The 21,389-nt window shown below is 25.9% G+C and overlaps 3 protein-coding genes across 4 annotated transcripts; 2 read left to right on the top strand and 1 right to left on the bottom strand.

Moving 5' to 3' along the window:
- The first annotated feature begins 875 nt into the window (after window positions 1-875).
- Window positions 876-14,974, top strand: wmd (serine-threonine kinase receptor-associated protein wmd). Its single transcript, XM_015512230.2, has 7 exons — window positions 876-1,168; window positions 1,238-1,377; window positions 9,883-10,030; window positions 13,415-13,542; window positions 13,619-13,731; window positions 13,800-13,936; window positions 14,006-14,974. Exons 1-7 carry the CDS (start codon window positions 1,054-1,056, stop codon window positions 14,200-14,202), a joined length of 978 nt encoding a protein of 325 aa, XP_015367716.1. The 5' UTR covers window positions 876-1,053; the 3' UTR covers window positions 14,203-14,974.
- Window positions 14,954-21,379, bottom strand: TyrRS-m (Tyrosine--tRNA ligase, mitochondrial). 2 transcript variants are annotated; one of them, XM_015512228.2, is made up of 11 exons: window positions 21,283-21,379; window positions 17,954-18,176; window positions 17,719-17,866; window positions 17,477-17,652; window positions 17,077-17,290; window positions 16,939-17,017; window positions 15,806-16,014; window positions 15,685-15,751; window positions 15,433-15,621; window positions 15,232-15,357; window positions 14,954-15,073 (listed from the first exon to the last, which is right to left on the bottom strand). In XM_015512228.2, the coding sequence occupies exons 2-11, from the start codon at window positions 18,115-18,117 to the stop codon at window positions 15,036-15,038; spliced, it is 1,410 nt and encodes a 469-aa protein (XP_015367714.2). In that variant the 5' UTR covers window positions 18,118-18,176; window positions 21,283-21,379; the 3' UTR covers window positions 14,954-15,035. The 2 variants fall into 2 exon arrangements, with proteins under 2 accessions (XP_015367714.2, XP_015367713.2); XM_015512227.2 differs by lacking the exon at window positions 21,283-21,379 and adding an exon at window positions 18,304-18,322.
- Window positions 18,520-21,084, top strand: Bem46 (abhydrolase domain containing 13-like protein Bem46). Its single transcript, XM_015512229.2, has 6 exons — window positions 18,520-19,001; window positions 19,189-19,405; window positions 19,504-19,735; window positions 19,797-19,990; window positions 20,059-20,219; window positions 20,286-21,084. Exons 2-6 carry the CDS (start codon window positions 19,216-19,218, stop codon window positions 20,553-20,555), a joined length of 1,047 nt encoding a protein of 348 aa, XP_015367715.1. The 5' UTR covers window positions 18,520-19,001; window positions 19,189-19,215; the 3' UTR covers window positions 20,556-21,084.
- Window positions 21,380-21,389: the final 10 nt, after the last annotated feature.

Genomic DNA, 21,389 nt, shown 5'->3' with positions numbered 1-21,389 from the left:
GACTTAAGTTATACATCTATAGTGTATACAATTTGCTGAATTGTCCAAGACTCAAGTATCCGTAATAATTTATTATTTTTATGATATTTCATATTTTGTAATTATATAAATTAAAGAATTATACCATAATATAATTTATAAAACATTCCTCGAGGATCATTTTTTTAACTATTTACTTATAAAAATTAAAAATAAATATAGATATGTGGTTACAGATTATTTTATTCACGTCTTAAGAGGACGTTTCACCCGCGACCGCATGTGTTGTCTCCGTCTTACAAGTGCGTTATATTGCAAAAACTGTTTTGCGCGGGAAAGAACCGAGAAAGATACAGTTATAACTTATAACTAAGAAACGAAATTTTCACCACATAAAAAGGAGAATTTTGTCTGTGCAATATCGTTTTTATTTTTTCGATATCACTTATACAAAAAAAATTCTTATTGTTTTAAAATACATTAATTTTGCGTTTTTTAAGCATGAATAATTTTTTTAGTAGTTCTGATATCGAAAAAATAAAAACGATATTCCACAGACAAAATTCTCCTTTTTATGTGGTGAAAATTTCGTTTCTTAGTTATAACTGTATCTTTCTCGGTTCTTTCCCGCGCGAAACAGTTTTTGCAATGTTACGCACTTGTAAGACGGAGACAACACATGCGGGTGAATCGTCCTCTTAAGTATTAAGTAATTTAATACACAATATTCACAACTCAAATTAGTAATTGGTGTTTTAATTTAAAAAGATTTGATTCAGTTCGTTAATCAGTTACACACTGTATTTGAAGGTGATAATATGAGAATTTTGTTTTACTAATCCGGTTACACTGTATGACACAATCTTTTATCAACCTGTTTTTTACATTTATTTACAACTTCAGTAACTCGTTTGCGACTTAGCGTAGCGTTCGTGTAACGTGTTGCCATTAATGTATCCTCCAGTAAAGTTTTTTATTTAATTTAAAAGTTCTTTCGATTTAATTGAAAGTCCTATACACATATTCACATCGGAAATTATAATTGTATTTAACTGTCTATATTTTAAGTGAAAAATGTCGGGTTTTAAGCAAACGCCATTAACCTGCAGCGGACACACCAGGCCCGTCGTACACTTGGATTTCAGCGACAACACCGACTATGGATATTTCCTAATATCTGCGTGCAAAGGTAATATATAAATTCCTTTGGTGACATATGTACGGTTTGTTTATTAATTTGTTTTTATCGTTGGTTCAGATGGAAAACCCATGTTGAGACAAGGAGATACTGGTGATTGGATTGGTACATTTGAAGGCCACAAAGGTGCCGTTTGGGGGGTAGCCTTGAACAAAGAAGCGACAGTAGCTGCAAGTGGTGCTGCAGATTTTGAAGCTAAGGTATGAATACTATTTTTTTAATCAAACAAATAACTAGTTTCAGCCTTGAGTTTAACTTCCTTGTGTGTTATTGTTTATTTGCTTCCTAGATCATTGTACATATTTGTATATGGGCATTGTTTAACTATTTATTTGAAATAATGATAGTTCTGATCAAGAATCAATTTTTTTTTTGAATTTAAATAATTGCATTTGTACTTAAATAATATTGATTTAAAAATATAAAGTTTTTAATCGGTTGGTATAATCAAACATTTCATAATATCTAACAAATAAATATTAAGTCATTTGTGTATATAATACACATAGATTACTGTACTTAGTAATGTATTTAATATAGTTTAGTTCAACTAAAATGTATAATAGAACCAAAAATTATTTAGAATCTCTTTTAATATCTTGATAGTTTATATTTTAGCTTCTCAGTAAATGAATTGTTTTTTTAAAAACCATTCAGAAAAGTGTTCATAACTCACTATATTATGTCGTGTTCTGTATATTTAAGTAATAAAATGTTGGTCACATGTTACCTACAGCTTTTAAGTTTTGTATCCTCCTTTCATGGCTCATAAAGTCATAACCGTTGATTAGGTTTTTCAATAATTGGTAACTGGTTAAAAACCGGTTTTGGAAAATTCTAATTTTTTATTTGCTGTATCCAGTAAATTTCATTTATTTGAGTCTCTATACTCATACTAGTGTTGGGATTTTTTTGCATGGATGTGCAGAATAATATTACATTATTTACACAAAAAATTGGATTGAAAAGTTAGGTACAAGTTAAAACAACCATAACACTTTTCATCAAAAAACATAACAGTAATGCCATAAATGACAAAAATGGGTCTAATCAAAATCAGCAGTTAACAAAAGTTTAAAATTAGAACCAAATATGAAACCGCAATGGTGTAAAGTATATGCACATGGTGTAGGGACTATTTTACCTTTTAAGATTTTGTTAGGGTATCCATGGCTGAGTTAACTAAATTTAAAACCAACTTAAATTAATTAATATTTTAGTTATATCTGGTACAATTTTTTTTTTTTTAGGGGGGGGGGGTATATTTATCAGGATAATGAATACTCTTATGATGCTTTTAAATTAAATAATGTGAATCATGTAGTAAAATCATTTTTTTCTGGGGGGCTCAGCCCTCCTAGCCCCACTATTTGCACCTATGTTCGATTTTCAAAACGATACTCAAAATAAAAGTGATTAAAGGAGAAAAAACGTACAATTTCACGATTTTATAATATTGAATAATTACAGACGACGTAATATTTACCAGTTATTTTACCAGTAATATTTCTTCAAATGAAAAATGACTAGAGATCTTTTTTGTAGTATGTTCAATTTTGTTCCTTAAGATTTGAAGTTTGGAAAATTTTAGCTATTTTTTTTTAAGCTATTTATAGAAATTTTAATTTTGGAAGTTTTTTTGTTGTAGTTAGATTAAAAACTTGAAATTTGAATTGTTTACTAATATTAGCCTTACATAAACATGGTAAAATCTTTTGAACGACTTTTTTCTTTTTAAATTTAACATTTGAAAATTTTGATTAATCTCTAATATATCCTAGAAAGATAAACCGTCTTCGCTCAGAATCATTTTTCGTATATAATGATATAATATCATTAGATTCAAATTTAATTCCATCCATTACAGTGACCCACTTGTAACCTACTGTACAGCAGAGCGACTTCCACGACTTCCCCGCTTTTTTAATGTTGACTTACACAATTTATGTCCTAAATAAGTATATAACAAATATGTCAGCTTATATTATATGTATGAAAAAGATTGACAGTTAATATAATGTTAGAATTATTCAAAAAATAAATAAACTTAACTATTTTTATTCAATATAATTATAATTTTGATTTTTGATTCAAGCTTTGTAGTTATTCGGGATCCCTTTAAGTTGGTGAGTGATGAAATAATAAAAAGTTCTAGATGAATATAGTTAAAAAGAAAATCAATCAATAAATAGAGAAAATGTTTCAACATATGATAATGGGTATATGTAATTAAAAATAGTAAAAATATGATAAAAAAAAAAAATAGAAAATACTATATTTTCGATATTCTTTTGATCTAACTTTACATTAAATATCTTTAAGATAACACATATTTTTGGATTTACAGAACTATGATGTACATAATATTAGTACAACCAATAAAAAATTGATGTTTTTTTAGAGCTTATTTACTTATCAAACTTATTATGTAAACATTGTACATTAATTTTCAAAGTGGGCACACCGACATAGGTTAATTTAACTTTCCCAGTGCAAATATTAAGTTCTTTTTGGTTCTAAGACTGAACAATTTGTTTCAAGTATAAAATTATAGTAAGCGTTAAATTATGCTTTTTTTTAGTCATTACTGTACTTACAATTACTACCAACTGTTATAATACTATTAATACTGTAACAAGTTAACATTATTTAATCAAATACTAGGTTTATGTGCCTGTGACTTGTACATTTTCCTAAAACTAAAAAATAAACGATTATACTAACTGATCTTCTTTCTTAGAAAATATTTTTATTATATTTAATTTTGTTTAAACACTGAAAAATTAAATAATTGGACTGTATAAAAATCGAAAATTTCTAACTGACTTTCGGGCTTTTCTTAACTTCAGCCTTTCAGTTCTGAAAACTTTAATTGCTAATTATTTGGTTTTCAAAAAGAAAAATATTTTATAATACTTATCGAAACCAATAGTATACTAGGAAATCAGAATCAATTAATGTTAGTTTTTTCATTAAACAGTGTTATTGTTCAAGTGTTGGTATATTTTTATTCCCCATGGCCAACAACAACTCATGGTACAACTTAATGACAAAAAATGGCAAAGATTAATTGAGTATTATTATTAAGAGGACGCCACACAGGCAATTTTTGTCTGCGTTTCTAAAACATATAACATGTCAAATTTTACATTTACAATAATACATTTTACTATGCACTTTTTAAAATTAGATTGAATTTACATATTATAAAATTTTAAAAGTAAGAATTTTATCTAGAGCGTCCTGGAAGACTTAATTGATACTATTATTTTTAAGTAAGTTATGATCATCTTAAAATATACAAAAGAAAAACAATTTAAAAATGGTCATAACTTACTTAAAAATAATAATATCAATAAAATCCTCTGAGATACCATAAATAAAATAGCCTTTAAATTAACACTAAAATTATTATACATAAGCTTAAATTTTACCCTATTTATTTAACAATTAATTGTTTTTATTTTTGAACCTTAATAAACAATAATTATTATTTAACTCAAGGTGATAAGGTGGGTTATTTATCCCATCATCCCCTCTCAAATACGTCACTGAAATATTGAGTATGTAGTTATAGTTATTAATTAGTATGTGATAGGTATAATTTAATATTTCAATGAATTCTATTTGTGCTAGAACAACAAGAAAAAGAAAAAAAGAGGATTGATGCCCTAGAATTTGTTGTCACTAATTAATATTATACAGCCCTAAATATCTAACATATTAAAACAAAGAATATCAGCAGGGTTGACACAATTGATCTTACCTTGTAATTGGAAAGCAATATCTAAACTAAATATTAAATTTGAAATGACCAAGTTCCAGAAAAAACATGCAAGCACAGGGATCACAATATTACTGAACATTTTGTATAAAAAATCTGCACATTATAAAAAAAATTGGTAGATTTTCATAATAGAAGAATCAACAACTTTTTAATTCTCCATAAGAAATAAACTATTACAGGACTTTTTTTTAAATAATAGGTTAGATTATTTTGTTTTAATTTTATACTGTGAAGTCCTCTATAGCAGACACCTCTAATCAGCGGTTGTTTTAGGAACTGAAATATTTTAACTATTTTTATAGGATAGCCTCTAATTTTTTACATTGATAATTTTTCTCATAAATTTAGAAAAATACTGTGGGTTGCATAAATAGTAGTATACCACAACTTCCCATTGATTGGACTAATTCCATTCCATACAGTTATTATAAAAACATAAATATATTATTGTTACCTACATAAATATATATATAGTTAATTTAAATGTGAAATTCATTCCATATAATTGAACCATTTTGAATAGCGAACAACATTTTTTTAACTGTCAAACTGCTATATTATACTTTATTGTACACATTATCTATTTTTTACATTGCATACTTATGAGATGTTTTAACTATTAACACAAAAAAACATATGTTCAACAGTTTATTTTAACAAAGGCAGTGTAAAATAAGGGTAGATTTCCTATGTTATATTATGCTCTTAATTTCATAAAATCTGTGTTTTTTAATTTGATATATAAAATTTGAAAATTCAAAGGAATTATTTAAACGTAAGACTAACAAAAATAATTTAGTTACTTCCATGCATATACTCTGTTCAAAATAAGAAACACCTGTGGCAGCCAGCTACTGCGCATAGACGTGAATTAACTATATGTATGGATCATGGCTAATGGGCATGATCTGACTGTTGGAAACGAAAACTGGTCGCAGCCGCAGACATTTCTTATTTTGAACAGAGTATAGTTACTTGTGTAAATATGATGTATAAAATCTACTACAATACATAGCATAAAATGAGTCTAAAAAAAATTGTTCTTGTTTTTTTGAATAATTTATTTTTAATTGCATATTTTTACTATTTTATATTACATACTATAAACATATTACAAATTGAGTAAGTTGTGTATTTAAATAATCAATATTATTAATTCAGTGATATACTGGCTTAGGAATTTTGATATCTTAGTTTCGGTATCTCCTTATTGTAGAAATAACATTCAGTTAAAGATATTTAAGATATAAGAGAATACCGCAACTATCATAGTAGGGTTGTTCTTCAGAACATGTCGGTACCAATTAGGATTTTTTTATGAACATCAAAAATTACTACATTTTCGTGCAGATTCTCTGATGTCCAGTTTTTTTATTTTTATTTTTTTATTATTATTATTATTTTTTTTTAGGGACTGGTTATTTTATTATAAATAATCTAAAGCATAAAGCTTTTAACATAAATAATTTTGTGTTTGAAATTTATTATAATATTAATTGTTTCATATTTTTTTTTTTGTACTTAATTGAATGATTCAAACAAAATATGGATTTTTGTTTTTTTATGTCATAAATTTAATAGAATTGTGTAACTGTTTCTGACAATAACTTATTTAGTTTCCATATTGTTTTTGTTGTTTTATTGATGGTTTTCTTAATATTATTTACATTTTAATAAAAACGTTTGAGTTAAAATAAATTATAAAATTTTTACATAAACAAGTGTTATAAATAAAGTCTACCCATCAAATTTTTAAATATGTATTTTCTAAATTTAATATTCTAATCCTAAATATCCTTATTTAATCATTTAACCTATTATATTTTTATTTTATGATAGTTGTTTTTGCCAAACATTTTATATAGCATTTTACTTAGTATGTTGTTATTTGTTGAAAATAACCAACATCATGCATTTTATATCATAAAGATATTTCTGTAATGTATTTACCTAATAAAGCATCAATAATATTTTCAAATTTTTATATATCTATTATTTAATTAAAATTAATATAGATTTAAATAATTTTTTAATAGCCACTTTATTAAATTATTATCATTTGTGTGTGGCATTAGTTTGTAGTTTTACTATATTATATAAAAGTGTATAATAATGTTTATATAAAATCTGCGTTGTTTTAGATCATTATAATTTTATATTTGTAGTCTGTTCATGCAAGATATTTCATATTCATCAAGGATAAATGTTTATAGAACAGGATATAATTTTGTTTATTATAATAACATACAATTCTTTTATTATTTTATGACTCAAATAATTTATATAACAGTTAACAGCTAATAATAAATTCAGGTTTTAATTAAAAAATTCTAAACCTTGATTCAATTTTACATTATTTTATTTTATTATCAAATTTTTTTAACTTTTACCATAAATAGAATATAGTTTATCTTGTACTTTTGATTTACTACTTAAACTAAATGTTTATCAAATGTATGTATGCCACATAGACTTAAAGATATTTTTATATATATGAAATAAATGTATTATTTAAAAACCTCTAAGTTATGAAATAATTTAAACATAATAGGTAATTATTAATTAAATTAAATTTATATTTATTTTATCCATTTCATTTTCAAAAATTCAGATTTTACACTTAAATGTTTACCTTTTTATTTAAATATATAACCAATGCCCAAATATTCTCTGGTTGCATATATACATATAATTGTTATTCTGTAATTGTAGTAAATTGAAAACTATTAATAAAAAAAAAAACAATGGTGGGCATTGAAAAGCCAATGCTATTTAAAAATTTAACTGACTTTAATTAAGTTACATAATGAGTTAAATTTTTTTTCCATGTTATGAAGTACCCCGTGAAGTACCAACTTAATATTCTGTTGACACTTAAACGTTTTTTTCCTAAAACCACAAATTTAAATTGATTACCTATTTGAAAAAATAAAAAATAAAAATAATTGGGTGTTTCAAATATTGCTTATACATTTATAATATTGCATGTTCACAGAATATATTATATTTATTATGTACAAAAAATTTACAGGGGTTTTATATATTATATATTATGAGGTATGACTGTAAAATAACGAGACTGTTTTAGTAAAAGTTATTTAGTTTTAAATGTTAAGATTGAATGATAATCACCAGGGTTTGGATTTTATAGCATATCTATGAGATGCTTAAAAAATAGAGTAGGCTAAAATGTGTTTCATGATACAGAAAACTTAAATTAAAAAAATTATTTTGCTATTTTTTGCATTTTTACTTATTTTGAATCAAAATTGGTCTTTTATGTAAAATTTTGTTTTTAGATTTGGCCAATCAAATAAATTGTAAATTTATAGATTTAATATATAGACCGATTATGCTGATACAGTACCATTATATATAATATATAGGTATAATTTAATATTATGATAATTTTGTATTAGGTTCTAAGTTATGTTATCTGCTGATTTTGTTGGGTTTTTTTGTCAATTTCTTTTGTGGTTATTAATTGCCGATTATCAATGAATGAGTGTTGAACGTGTTATATAGTCAATTATAAGGGATAAAAAAAATATTAATTAATAAATTTCCTTTTTTTTGCCATATTTTGTTGTTTTTATTACATATACATATAGCGATATTTAAGGTAATATTATAGTGCATATTTATGCAATTTTAAGTGCTATAAAATCTCAACCCTTATTATCACCTTCAAATTACGTTCCTTCAACATCAACACACTGTTGCTTATGTTGCAACCTTTTACTCGTTGACTGACCCATCCAATGCCAAATATATTGATAGTCACACATAGCGCAGTGTTGCTGCTAGTTTAATGTATATATGTATAATAATATATATATTGTACCGTATCAGATTAACTTAGTTACCAAAAAGTGCCACCTATCTTGACATGGTGGAAACGTGAAGAGAACTGGTCTATTAGTAAAAGGTCTATGCTGCCATTCTTGAAAACAGTGTTGCAAAGAAAACGATGAGCATTGCTTTGAATTTTGACTGGCTTTTTTGTGTTTTATTCATTTTTGAGGAAGTTGATGTCGTCCAATGCTAGGATTACCTGGATAGCTCTTGAAAAACATTCTATGATTCTAAAAATTTTTTTTATTCAATTCGATATTGTACATTTTTATTTGATTATCATATTCTGGTATATTATTTGCATCTAATTTCCCAAATATCAATGAATTGAAAATAACTTGAATGAATTAAAAATAATATCATTTTTATATTTTTTAAAACCAAGTTTTGCAATTAAAATCTAAATTACCACAATTAAAAGCTTTTTAAAATAATATTGTGTATATAAAATATTTAATCTTAGATTACCAGTTTAAGTAAATATTTTACTTTAAACTAGTGATACATCCAATAGACAAACATAATAGAATGCAAGTACTAAAGTTATAATTCTTTAAACTTAATTAACTAAATACAGAACTACATTTACTTAAATTATTTGAAAAATAATTAGTATCAGCCATATTTATTTTTTATATCCATGTATAAATATATATTATTATATATTATAACTATATGTAATCTTTAAAACACAATTTTGAAACTATTAAATCTTTTAGTCAGAACTACAGTCTTGAAATAACACATTTAAATAATTTAACATAAATTTAATTGGGTAACAAATAATTAATTATTGTTGATAATAATAAATATTACGATTAAAAGGTAACCAAAAATATTCTTAATAAAAGACAAATATTTTGAATTATTTTTAAGTGTAAAAACTAAATGTGTAATTGTGTTAAAATAAATTACCATTTTTACTATAACTGAAATAACTATTGAATGCATTTTGTAAAAACCAAGTATAATTATTGGATTAGTTATGTTCTTAAAATAAATTTACTGTCTAATATTTGTATATCACATATATTTAATATATTTAATATATATTAATTTTCAGATTTGGGATGCAAAAACTGGTGGTGAAGTGCAATCTTTTCAACATAAACACATTGTAAAAAGTGTAAATTTCTCAAGAGACAGCGTTTTCCTTGCAACTGGCTCCAATGAAAAATTGCTCAGAATATTTGATCTCAACAAATCAGCTGGTTAGTATTCTATACAGGAAAAGTTAAACATTTTAATGTATATTATTTATTAGAGAGGAATGAATTATTATATATGGGCATATGAGTTTTAGTGACAATATTATACCTTTGTTATTTTTTCTAATATAGTATTATCTAGTCTTATCAGGAACTGTTTTCTCATGCATTTAAACAACACTATTATCTATGTATATGATTTTTATTCAAGGTCCTCCACTTCTAATGTCCGTAACAGTAGCACAAGCCAATAAACTTTACATGGTCGATCTGTCACTGGCCTATTGGCCTTGGATTATTTTATAACAGCAAACTGTTTTTATATCCCGCCCCAACCTAAATAAGAGCAATTACAAAGGGTTTGAGAGGGGGCAAATTATTATTAATTTCAATACACATTTCTTTTTGAAAGTAAAAATTGATATTTTACATAAAGTAATTAGTAACATCATTGGAAATTATTTTCAACTCTTCAAACCCCCATTCTGACAGAACAGTATTTACTATTATTTATGTAGTTTTTATTAACTTACATTTTGAAATATTATTTGAGATAGCAGTGTTGGGTAGTAACGTAACGAAAGTAATGTGTTATTGTAACAGCGTTACTTTGCTTGTAACGCGTTACATAATTTCATTAGAATTATTTCCAGTTACAAAAATGTATTGGAAAATACTTTTGATAAGTAATTTCTATTGAATAACGCGTTACAGTTTCGAATTATTAAGTACCTACCTTTTGCGAATTGAAAAAAAAATATGTCTATAATGCGGGTATTATTATGTTTACCAATCTAGTCTAGTAATATACTATATATATTTATTAAAGCTCCTTATACAGATGATCTTACAATTTTGAATTCAATGACATTATTAAAGAATATTTTTATTAAATACGACACAGCTTTACCATCCAATGCTTCTGTAGAGCGGTTATTTAGTGTTCAAGGGACATTTGTTCTAAAAAAGGTCACGTATGAGTGAAAAATCTTTAAGATACACTATTGTGTAAAGTTAATTTAAAATATAAATAAATATAAAATAATAATATTGTATTATATTGATTATAGTATATTGATTTCTTTTTCAAATTATATCTATTTACTATACATAATGTATTTCTAGTAACATTATTGCCAGGCACAATGATAATATTGTTAAGAAATGTAAAAAAATTTTTTTTTTTTTGTAACTAGAAAGTAATGAGTTACTTTTCAATTTTAAAAGTAAAGTAATTTCATTACAATTTTATTAGAGTAACGAATAAAGTAACTTTATAATATTTCTCTCTAAGTAACGAGTAAAGTAACTTTATTACTTTTTAAAAGTAATTTACCCAACACTGGAGAATAGTAACATCATATTCAAATTTAAATTGTGGGTATGGTACAGTTTTAGGTTGTTGTATAATTTTATATTACATGCTTTCATTGTTTCAACAAATTCATTTTTTTTTTTTTCAAATTTTCAAATGTCTAAAATTCTGGTAATAAAATACAATATCTATTAATGAACCAGTTGACATCTTCAAACAGACTCAAAAAATATTCATTGTAAAACAATTTGCTTCTTAAAACATTTTTTGATAATTTTTGGAATCTAATTTTTAAAAAATTTTTTATAGCGATCAATGTTTAATGATTTTCACTTAAAGGTGTTAGAGTTTACAAATTTTTGTCCAATGAGAAAATTGTTCATAACTAATAAAACATTAAGCTTTATGCAAATAGCATTGGATAGAGATTTGAAAAATTATTTACAGAAGTTGTAATAAACATCACATATTATTGAGTATTATAAAATGTATTTACCGTTTTGGTATTTTAAGCTAATTTTGAATTAAAATTTTTAAATTTAAAAAACTTGAACTTCTTCTAATGCATGGTATTTATTGAGTCTACCTCGCCATTAAGTGAATTAAATTTGAATTTAATACTTTAGTCATTGTAACTTTTTATTTCAATGTGTAAATAGTTTTGTCAAAATTTGATTTTGAAATGTTCATTATATTAAGTGAATTATTTTAGTTCCTATAAACATTTATAAATGCTTAAGTATTTTTAATATTTTTAAGCTATTATAAGAAATAACCTATTGTAAAAAAAAAAAATTATGAAAGTCCGACATTTCAATGCCTTTAAAATATAAATAACTCTTGCATTTTTTTTCTCTTGACTAATTTTAAATTGTTGAGAAATATTTTTTGTTTTGTTTCTTCTGAACTTCTATATAATATATTGTATGGGGTTGCATTGCAATGTATCTAAAAATAATATTCTCTGACACCCTTAACATATGATAACTATTAACTATTACATTTTCATTTATTATTAATTACAAACAATTTTACGTTCCTATATAAATTAATTTTTTTTTAAGTTTCCGAATGTTTATGAAGAAATTATATTTTTGGAAATCCAGTTGCACTCTTTATAAGTATTTTGATTTAATTTGGTTCATGGGAAAAAAAATCTGTTTTTTTATAATGATACTATTTGAATAAGTAATAACATCTCACAGGTAAAATCCATATTGAATAACATTTAAATATTTTTACACTGTCGGTATACTGGGTGTCCCACAGACATCTAACATTCTGACAAATGAAATAACTTTTGTTCTAATCAATATTTTTAAGAAATTTCTTTTAAATATAATTCATAGACACTTGCGCTACATTTTTAGAACTATTTTTCAATACTGAAAAAAAAAACTTGATAAAAGTTTTTTTGAAATATTCAATATAGCCAATTTGTAAATCTGATTTTTAGAAAAATGTATATGGTAAAAACACTTATTGAAGTCAAATGATTTTTTACAATTTTTTTAAATATCAATATTTTCGTTAAGTAAATTACGATCTAGTTTATGTTAGAAACCTTGTAATTTCAAATAATAATAAAGTTTTTTAAAAATATTTTATAAGAACATTTTTAAATAAGTGCATGTTAAAATCTAATTATATTTTTTATTGTATTTATTTTAATAATATGTGAATATGTGATGTATAATATAAACTATAAATTACTATAATTTACCTAACGAAAATATTGATATTTAAAAAAATTGTAAAAAATCAGCCTTTTGACTTAAATAAGTGTTTTTACCATATACATTTTTCTAAAAATCAAATTTACAAATTGGCTATATTGAATATTTAGAAAAAAATTTATCAATTTTTAAGTTTTTTATTTTCGGTATTAAAAAATAAAAAATGTATTCTAAAAATGTAGCGCTTGTAGTTAATTAAATGGATTATATTTAAAAAATATTAATTAGAACAAAAGTTATTTCATTTATCAGAATGTCAGATATCTGAAGGACATCTGTATATTAATAAATTATTTTATAGGATAGTAGATCTTAAATTATTATAATAATTTATAGAAGCTGTTACTACATTCAATGGACATACATCTGGTATTAAACATGTCATGTTCTTTCAAAATGATAGGAGGATAATTTCATGTGCTGATGACAAAACAGTAAGAATTTGGGATCCCTTGTCTGGAAAAGTGCGTTAAAAAACTTTTCAAATGTTGAACTTATTAATTTTTTTTTTTTAGTATCTAAATTTATTATCTTATTTAGGAAATTCACAAGATGGAATTCAGTGCTATACCAACCAGTTTAGAAGTTTCCAGAGACGAGTCTATTGTTACGATTGCACATGGAAGTTGTGTCAGTTTTTGGAACGCTGAGAGGTAATAATTATTCCACTATTTATATTTTTATGGGATCAAATTTAATAATTATTTGTGGTAATTTACAGTTTGTCAAAAGTCAATGAAGTCACTGTGCCAACACTTGTTAATACTGCATCATTGCACAGAGATAAAACTATGTTTGTGTGTGGGGGGGAAGATCTTAAAATGTATAAATTTGATTACACCACTGGAAAAGAAATTGGTAAATTTATTGATTTTGAATGCCAACAAAGTCTATTAATATATTATATATAATTATTTTTATTTTCAGAATCTTTCAAAGGTCATTTTGGGCCCGTTCACTGTGTCCGTTTCTCACCTGACGGTGAGCTATATGCTTCCGGCTCTGAAGATGGAACTTTGCGTTTGTGGCAAACAACCATTGGAAAGACATATGGCTTATGGAAGTGTGTTGACAAAGTTGGCTCACCTCAAGATTTACACCAACAAGAAATAACAGCCATTTAATGTTTTAAACCAAATGCAGCATATATTTCATCCAAAGCCAATTTATTTATATTATTGAAAATTTAATTTTCGTTTATATAAATCACTCAATGAATGACTGAAACGTTACCAGTCAAAAAATATTTATCATTCTAAAATTTATTCCATGAATACTTTCAAATCAATAGCAGTTGATTACATTTTCAATATTTAATTTATAAAGAATCATAATTTGGTAAAACATGATAATATTACTTATCAATTGTGTACCCTAATATGAAATACTTTTCTCATTATGAATTAAATAATCTACAAGATTTAATTTTTTTCCATTCACTGTCGAATTTTAAATTAATAAATCTTTTAGTCTTTTAACTTACAAACATGACATATTAGAATACTATGTGTTTCAAATTACAATGTTTATGTCTTATTACGTAAAGTTAAAAAAATCAACTAAAAGCTGATTTCTTAATCATTTTACTGTGGGGTACGAAAATGTTTGTAATTATATTTATTTCCAAACAAATTGTTTAAAATTGTAATTAGTGTGAAATATTGTTATTTACTTACTATTGCTTGGAACAAGACTGTATCTACTGTGTTCCAATTTTATGGATGCAAATTATGTCTAATATGCGGTTTAAGTTATTTTCCAAGTAACTAAATTGTTTTTACAACTTGATAATAATTTTTTTATTTATTAATATATTTATTTATACCGCAAGACTTAAGATCTTAATATTATGAGAAAGGACTTTGAAATAAACAATTTATTTATGTTTTTCAAAAATGTATTTTTATTATCTAGTATATCAACTCTTTTTTCTCAGCAGTCTTGATCTATTCTTATTTTACATTATCCACTTAACAATCCAATAATTTCGTTTACCTAAAATAGATAAAATAGATAAGACATTAATACTGAAATGATTTATAATAGTCCAAGAAATTAACAAAGTTAAAAATAATGGTAAATTATATGATTTTTGATTTTTGAGATATACAAAAATAAATCTAAGGTAATTTTTGATAAATATTTTTACTAACCAACTCTCACTAAAGAAATTTTATTAGGTAAAATGTGTATAGATAGAGTTACAATTTCATCTATTTTGGTTATTCTTTGATGGTTAATATAAAATCCACCAGCTGAAATTATTCGATATGCATCCCCTATAGATAAGAACATAATGTGTATCATAATAATTCATTTTATATTTATTTTAAATAATAACTTAAGAATATTACTATCTGTCAGAAAACATTTAGCATCCATTGCCATTTTCAATACAGTTAGGCCAGGTTCAAGCATTAGTTCAACAACAGTTGCGCCATTAAATATTTTTAAAATATCATTAACACTCAATGTACTAAGAGTTTCAATGCTGTTATCATATAATGCCGATGTTGCTACTAAAGCTTCTTGAAGACCCTCTTCTAAAAAAGTAGGCATAATAATCAGTATAAAATGGTTAAAAATATATACACTTTAATCTATACCTCCATGTACCAAAGTGGTAACTTGACGTGCCAATGATTCATGAGGAATCCGTTTATCGGGGGTAGCCTGAACAAAAAAGTTTAAAAGTGATCATTCATTTAGTATTTTATTATTATTTACTTTGTGTCTTCTCATCAGTTCAGCTATTTCAGGTAGTGAAAGGAATGTAAACATTTTTAACAGTTTCTCTACATCAGCATCTATTGTGCGTATCATAAATTGGTAAAGTTCAAAAGGTGAAGTTCGATCTGAGTTCAGCCATACAGCATTTTGAGCTGATTTACCATATTTATCCCCAGAGTCTGTGGTTATTAATGGTACTGTAAGTCCTGTAAAAAAATTACATAATTATGTAAGCTTATATTAATTCATAGCTAGAAAATTCATAACTTGCACATTCATTTTCACTGTAAAATTAATAATAATTTTTTAGAGAATAAGTAACTAAACTTTCAATTTTTCAATTTTATTTATTTATAAAATAAATTTAATTTTTTGTTAATTTGAATAATATTTGTGAAGTAAAAACATTTTTTAGTAGTTTATAAATTTATATTTTAAGACTGGATTTATTTGTTTTTACACATTGTAAATGAGTCTACGCAGTCTAATGAGATTAAAAAATGTGTACAATTTATTCAAATTTAATTTAGTAGGAAAAATTTTCTTGCATATTTGAGAATATTTCATAAGTTAAAGAATATTTTGCTTATTAAGCATATTTTTGAAAATTTTGTAAGTTGTGTGAAAAATATAATTTTTAATATTACAGCACCCAGAAATTTTTTTCAGACATTAAATTTACAAAAACAAATTTTTATCAGTGTTATTCTATCATAAGTTACCATGCTGTTTACTAAACATAGGGTATAATCTGTAATCCAGGCAGTTGTTTCCGTTTTAATAAGATCAACATGTATGTTTATAGTTTATCAAATATTTAAATATTTTGTAATTGTTTTGGAATTTAGCATTAATAAGTTTTTAAAATGATTAAAGTAAAAAAAAAACACAATTTTAATACGCAAGTGTATATTAATTAAAAATATTAAATAAATAAATAAAAATAAAACATAATGAAGCATATTATATTGATATACAACAATTATTGTTGTATATTTTCTTAAATTTCTTAGAAAATATAAGGAGAATATTTGAAGGTGTTTTAGAAAATATTTGCAAAATGTTTTAGGCGTTTCAAATGAATATAAATCAGGACATTAATTAAGACAACATTTTTACAATTAGTTTACCATAAACTTGGGCATTTTCTTGTCGACTAATTAGTTCTTGACCAGACATAATATTTCCCATTTGATCATTTCCACCTATCTAAAATATAATAAATATTTGTTTTTATTTCATTAAAATAATTATATAGTTATACTTACTTGAAATAAACATTTGTAATTTTTAAACAAATGTAGCCAATCATAAGCTTGAAAAGTCTGGTAAGTAAACTCGGTAAAACTCATACCACTACCAGATAGACGTGTCTTAACGCTGTCCCTGGACAACATGGTACCCATCCTGAAATGTCGACCAATATTGTTCATGAAGTCAATGACCCCAATACCTTCATACCAATCCATGTTATTAATTATTCTATAAACACCAAATTATCAAAATCATTAAATGTATAAATATTTAATATTCAATAATTGCTTTTTAAAAATAGAATATTACCAATGTTTATCATTATAATATTGCTCATATAGAATAGCAATTAGTTTTAAATTATTTTAATCAAAAAATCAAGCCAAGTCAACAAGAGTACCTCTAAATGCTCACATTGGCTCTGGCAGAGGATCCTTTTGTTTCCAGAAGTATTTTGCATGATTGTCAAATATGGATTGTAAGCTGCGGGTAATGCCTTTAATGTTATGGAATAACATTTGTGAAGACTGTTTATCACGATCTTTTGATTTTCCACTTGGATCACCTATTTGAGCTGTGGCGCCACCAATCTAAAATTTATTATAAAACTGAACAATTTATAAAACCACGCATAAAATAAATAACTAATGACTGACCAATGCAATAACTTTATGATTGGCACGCTGCCAATGTAATAGGTTCATAATTACAAGTAAGTTTCCTATATGTAAACTGTCCGCTGTCGGGTCAAATCCGGCATAAACACATTGGTTTCTCTTTGTCAATAAATCAATTATTTCATTGCTGGAATATAATAACAATGGTACATTATTTTGTTAAAACATTAAGTTCAATATGAACAATTAAATTCCATTTTTAAGTTGATGTTACCTAGAATTATCGGGAAACATGTTTTGTATGATTTGTCGTTCATACAACTTCAACACGTTCCTATTCGAGTAGAACCGTTGGAGACGATGATGGCTATGTGAAACGTCGTAAGTGCGGCCAACGGTGGCCACAAACCAGCGCTTAGACAACAGACAACGGCACATTTTTCGAACAACGAATAGTGATGTCAATAGTTTCTTTAGCAAACGATTCAGAAATTGAACTAAAATACCGAAATAATATATTGAACGTAGATAACTTACACTTGTCAGGGAACTAGGTAATGACTAATATTAAATAAGCAATAACTAAAAGCATAGAAAACTCTAAATTATGAACTAAGGAATAACTTAAATCGTGGTCGGTGGCTCGGTTCAATATATTTTGAATGTCTGTCACACGACTATAATATTAGATAACGTGACCATATTTGTGCATTTAATATTTATTTTTTATCTCAATAGATTACAACAACCGCAAAACCTCAGCAGCTATAGATACTATCCAATAAACCCTTGACATGATAACAGAACATTTTGTGTTGGATACTTTGATGTTAATAATTTATTATGGAACAACAATAAACCGTCTACGGTCATAGTCAATGGACTTTTCAACTGCTTTAGTTATACTGGACACGACGTCTGGTCGTACTGGATCCAAAACTCTACAAGAGTTTAGAACACCATTAATTGTCCCTGTTTAGTTTCATTATCTCAATATTCTTATTTCTTGTATAAAATGCAGATAACACCGTCCACCGTATAGTCACGGTAAAGCGCATCGTGAATCGTGATATAAATAAAATATTCTGATAGCGATTATTGGGAACGGAGATTACTTTTTCCCTTTATTTATTTACTTTTTAGTTTTTACGGCACTTATCATACTCGGAAACGTTATTCAAATTTCTTTTCTTTCTGATTTTGCTTGTGAGGCACAGAACCTCGATTTTCACTAATTGCACTCTTCGAAGTGTCTGTTAGTTGATGTAAAATGGAACGCGGACAGAAAACGAAGAGGAAAAAAAACGACGTTTGATTTGCAGGTAAGAGTCCGACGACGATGACAAATAACGGAGAGTAACCATTTAAGTGTGAAAATCCCATTATGTTCCATCCATGCTTAAATGTTAAATGTATTCAGATTTGTTACCTTCTGTGTGGTTTAAAGAATAAATGCCCACAGTACTTAACATTATCTGCTTGAATAATTTATGGTTTGCTTGATTGTAGCGCTCCATTAGTTGGCCTTGTCTTCCGATGGAAAGATTGCAAACATGGTTTGTCCGCAAGGACAAAATTTGCCTGCCAGTGTGGCGGACTATGTCGACAAACTGTTACATGGCGTTCAGTGCTCTCAGTGCTGGAGCCACGGTCATCACGTTTTTTTTTATATACTGGTTCTGTGGCGGATTACTGGCATTATCTTTTCTGCTTATGAGTATTGTCGGTTAGTAAATACATTCTATTTATTGTTGACTGTTGAACACACCAGTATTGTGCTTCAGCATAATTCATCCTTATCTTGTTATTTTATTTTATTATCAGGGTTTGTTTACCATTCGGAAGACTACTTATTATATTATCCAGATCTGCCTGATCACTCTCGTATTTTTGTACCACAGCCATCAATGTACGGTCTGCCATATGAAAACATATTCATCAAAAGTTTAGATGGTACACGTTTACACTTATTCTTGATAAAACAACCAGGAGATTTTTCTAAGGTGGTGCCAACAATTTTATTCTTGCACGGAAATGCAGGAAACATGGGCCATAGGTATAAAAAATATTTTACTCAATTATATTGGTTTTAAAAATATTTTTAAATGCACATGTAGATTAACAAATGTAGTGGGCTTCTATAATGAACTGAGATGCAACATAGTAATGCTGGAATATCGTGGGTATGGATTGTCACAAGGAACACCTTCAGAAAGAGGTTTCTACATGGATGCAAGTGCTGCTATAGACTTTATATTTACTCGTAATGATCTAAATCTTGGTCGAATTATAGTATTTGGACGTTCATTAGGTAATGCATTTTTCTGTGGGTATTTTTCAATCATAGATAAATATTTAATCATACATATTATTTTATAGGTGGTGCAGTTGCCATTGATGTAGCTGCTCGGTTAGAATATACTCAAAAAATCTGGTGTGTAATTGTTGAGAATACATTTACATGTATACCAGATATGGCGATTGAACTTATGTCTTCTGAACTTTTGAAATATATCCCTTTATTTTTGTACAAAAACAAGGTATTTTTAATGAAATATAAAAAAAATAATCTAATTTTTTTAATCTTTTTTTCTTCTTTGTCTCAGTATATGTCCAATTGGAAAATGGGCAAACTTCAGGTACCAATATTGTTTGTTTCTGGCGAAGAAGATACATTAGTTCCTCCATCAATGATGACAAATTTATTTGATGCTTATTGTGGCCCTTTAAAACAAATTGTAAGGTTTAGAAGAGGTTCGCATAATACCACATGGAATTGTCCTGGTTATTATCGGAAGATTAGAAAATTTTTAAAGATCACAGCCAAACACAGACCTACTGCTGAAGATCTCCATTGTGTCATCAAAATTGTTTGACATTGATAGTATTAGTTCCTAAACATGATTAAATACAATGGTATAGTTAATACAAAAAAGTCTAGATTATTTAAAAAAAGTAACTTATTTTTTACATAAGTGCACATAATTTTTGAAAATTTCTATAATTGTATATTATTACTAAATGCCTGAATTTTTAAAAAAAGTATTAATTATTACTTATAAATATATTTATTGAGTTTCTCTACTTATTTGTCATACTTAATATAATTTTAAATTTAATATTTATTCAAGTGTTAGTAAACTATTTTATATTACATCAAGAAATAACTTTATATGCTTTTAATATTATGTATCATCATTTCTCATATTTTTATTTTATAAAATTGAATAATTTTTTACTTTCAGCATAATGTTATAATATATATTTGTCATTTTTTGATTGTCTTATATAGTTATATCCACTAACTGAACAATAATAACTATAGATACACTTTTTTTTAATTACTCTTATAGGCAGAGTTTCTTCCTATATTTTTGTATTTTAAATAAAATTAATTCATGTAATTTTAAAGATAATTTTTCCAATCTGAACCTTATGGTACACAAATTACAAACTATATTGTTCCTAAGAAAACCCTTATTTCTAAGCTGCTGCTATATTCTGTTCAAGTTAAGAACACAGTCAAAGATGATTTGTTATGTGGTGGCAGTCAGGCAACACCCGTTTGTAACTCCCCAGCAAGTCAACTATCTATATACTTACTGTGTAATATTGCCACTCCACTGCAGACAAGTCAGCCGCCAACTGTATCTCTTGACTTTATTATACTATATTAGTGTTGGGTAATTTGAGTAGCAACTAGCTAGTAA

Source organism: Diuraphis noxia, unplaced genomic scaffold, assembly GCF_037042655.1.
Source record: "Diuraphis noxia isolate RWA-SAM2 unplaced genomic scaffold, SU_Dnox_SAM2 contig0002, whole genome shotgun sequence".
Classification (NCBI taxonomy): Eukaryota; Metazoa; Arthropoda; class Insecta; order Hemiptera; family Aphididae; genus Diuraphis; species Diuraphis noxia.
This window is presented reverse-complemented; position numbering and strand designations above follow the sequence as displayed.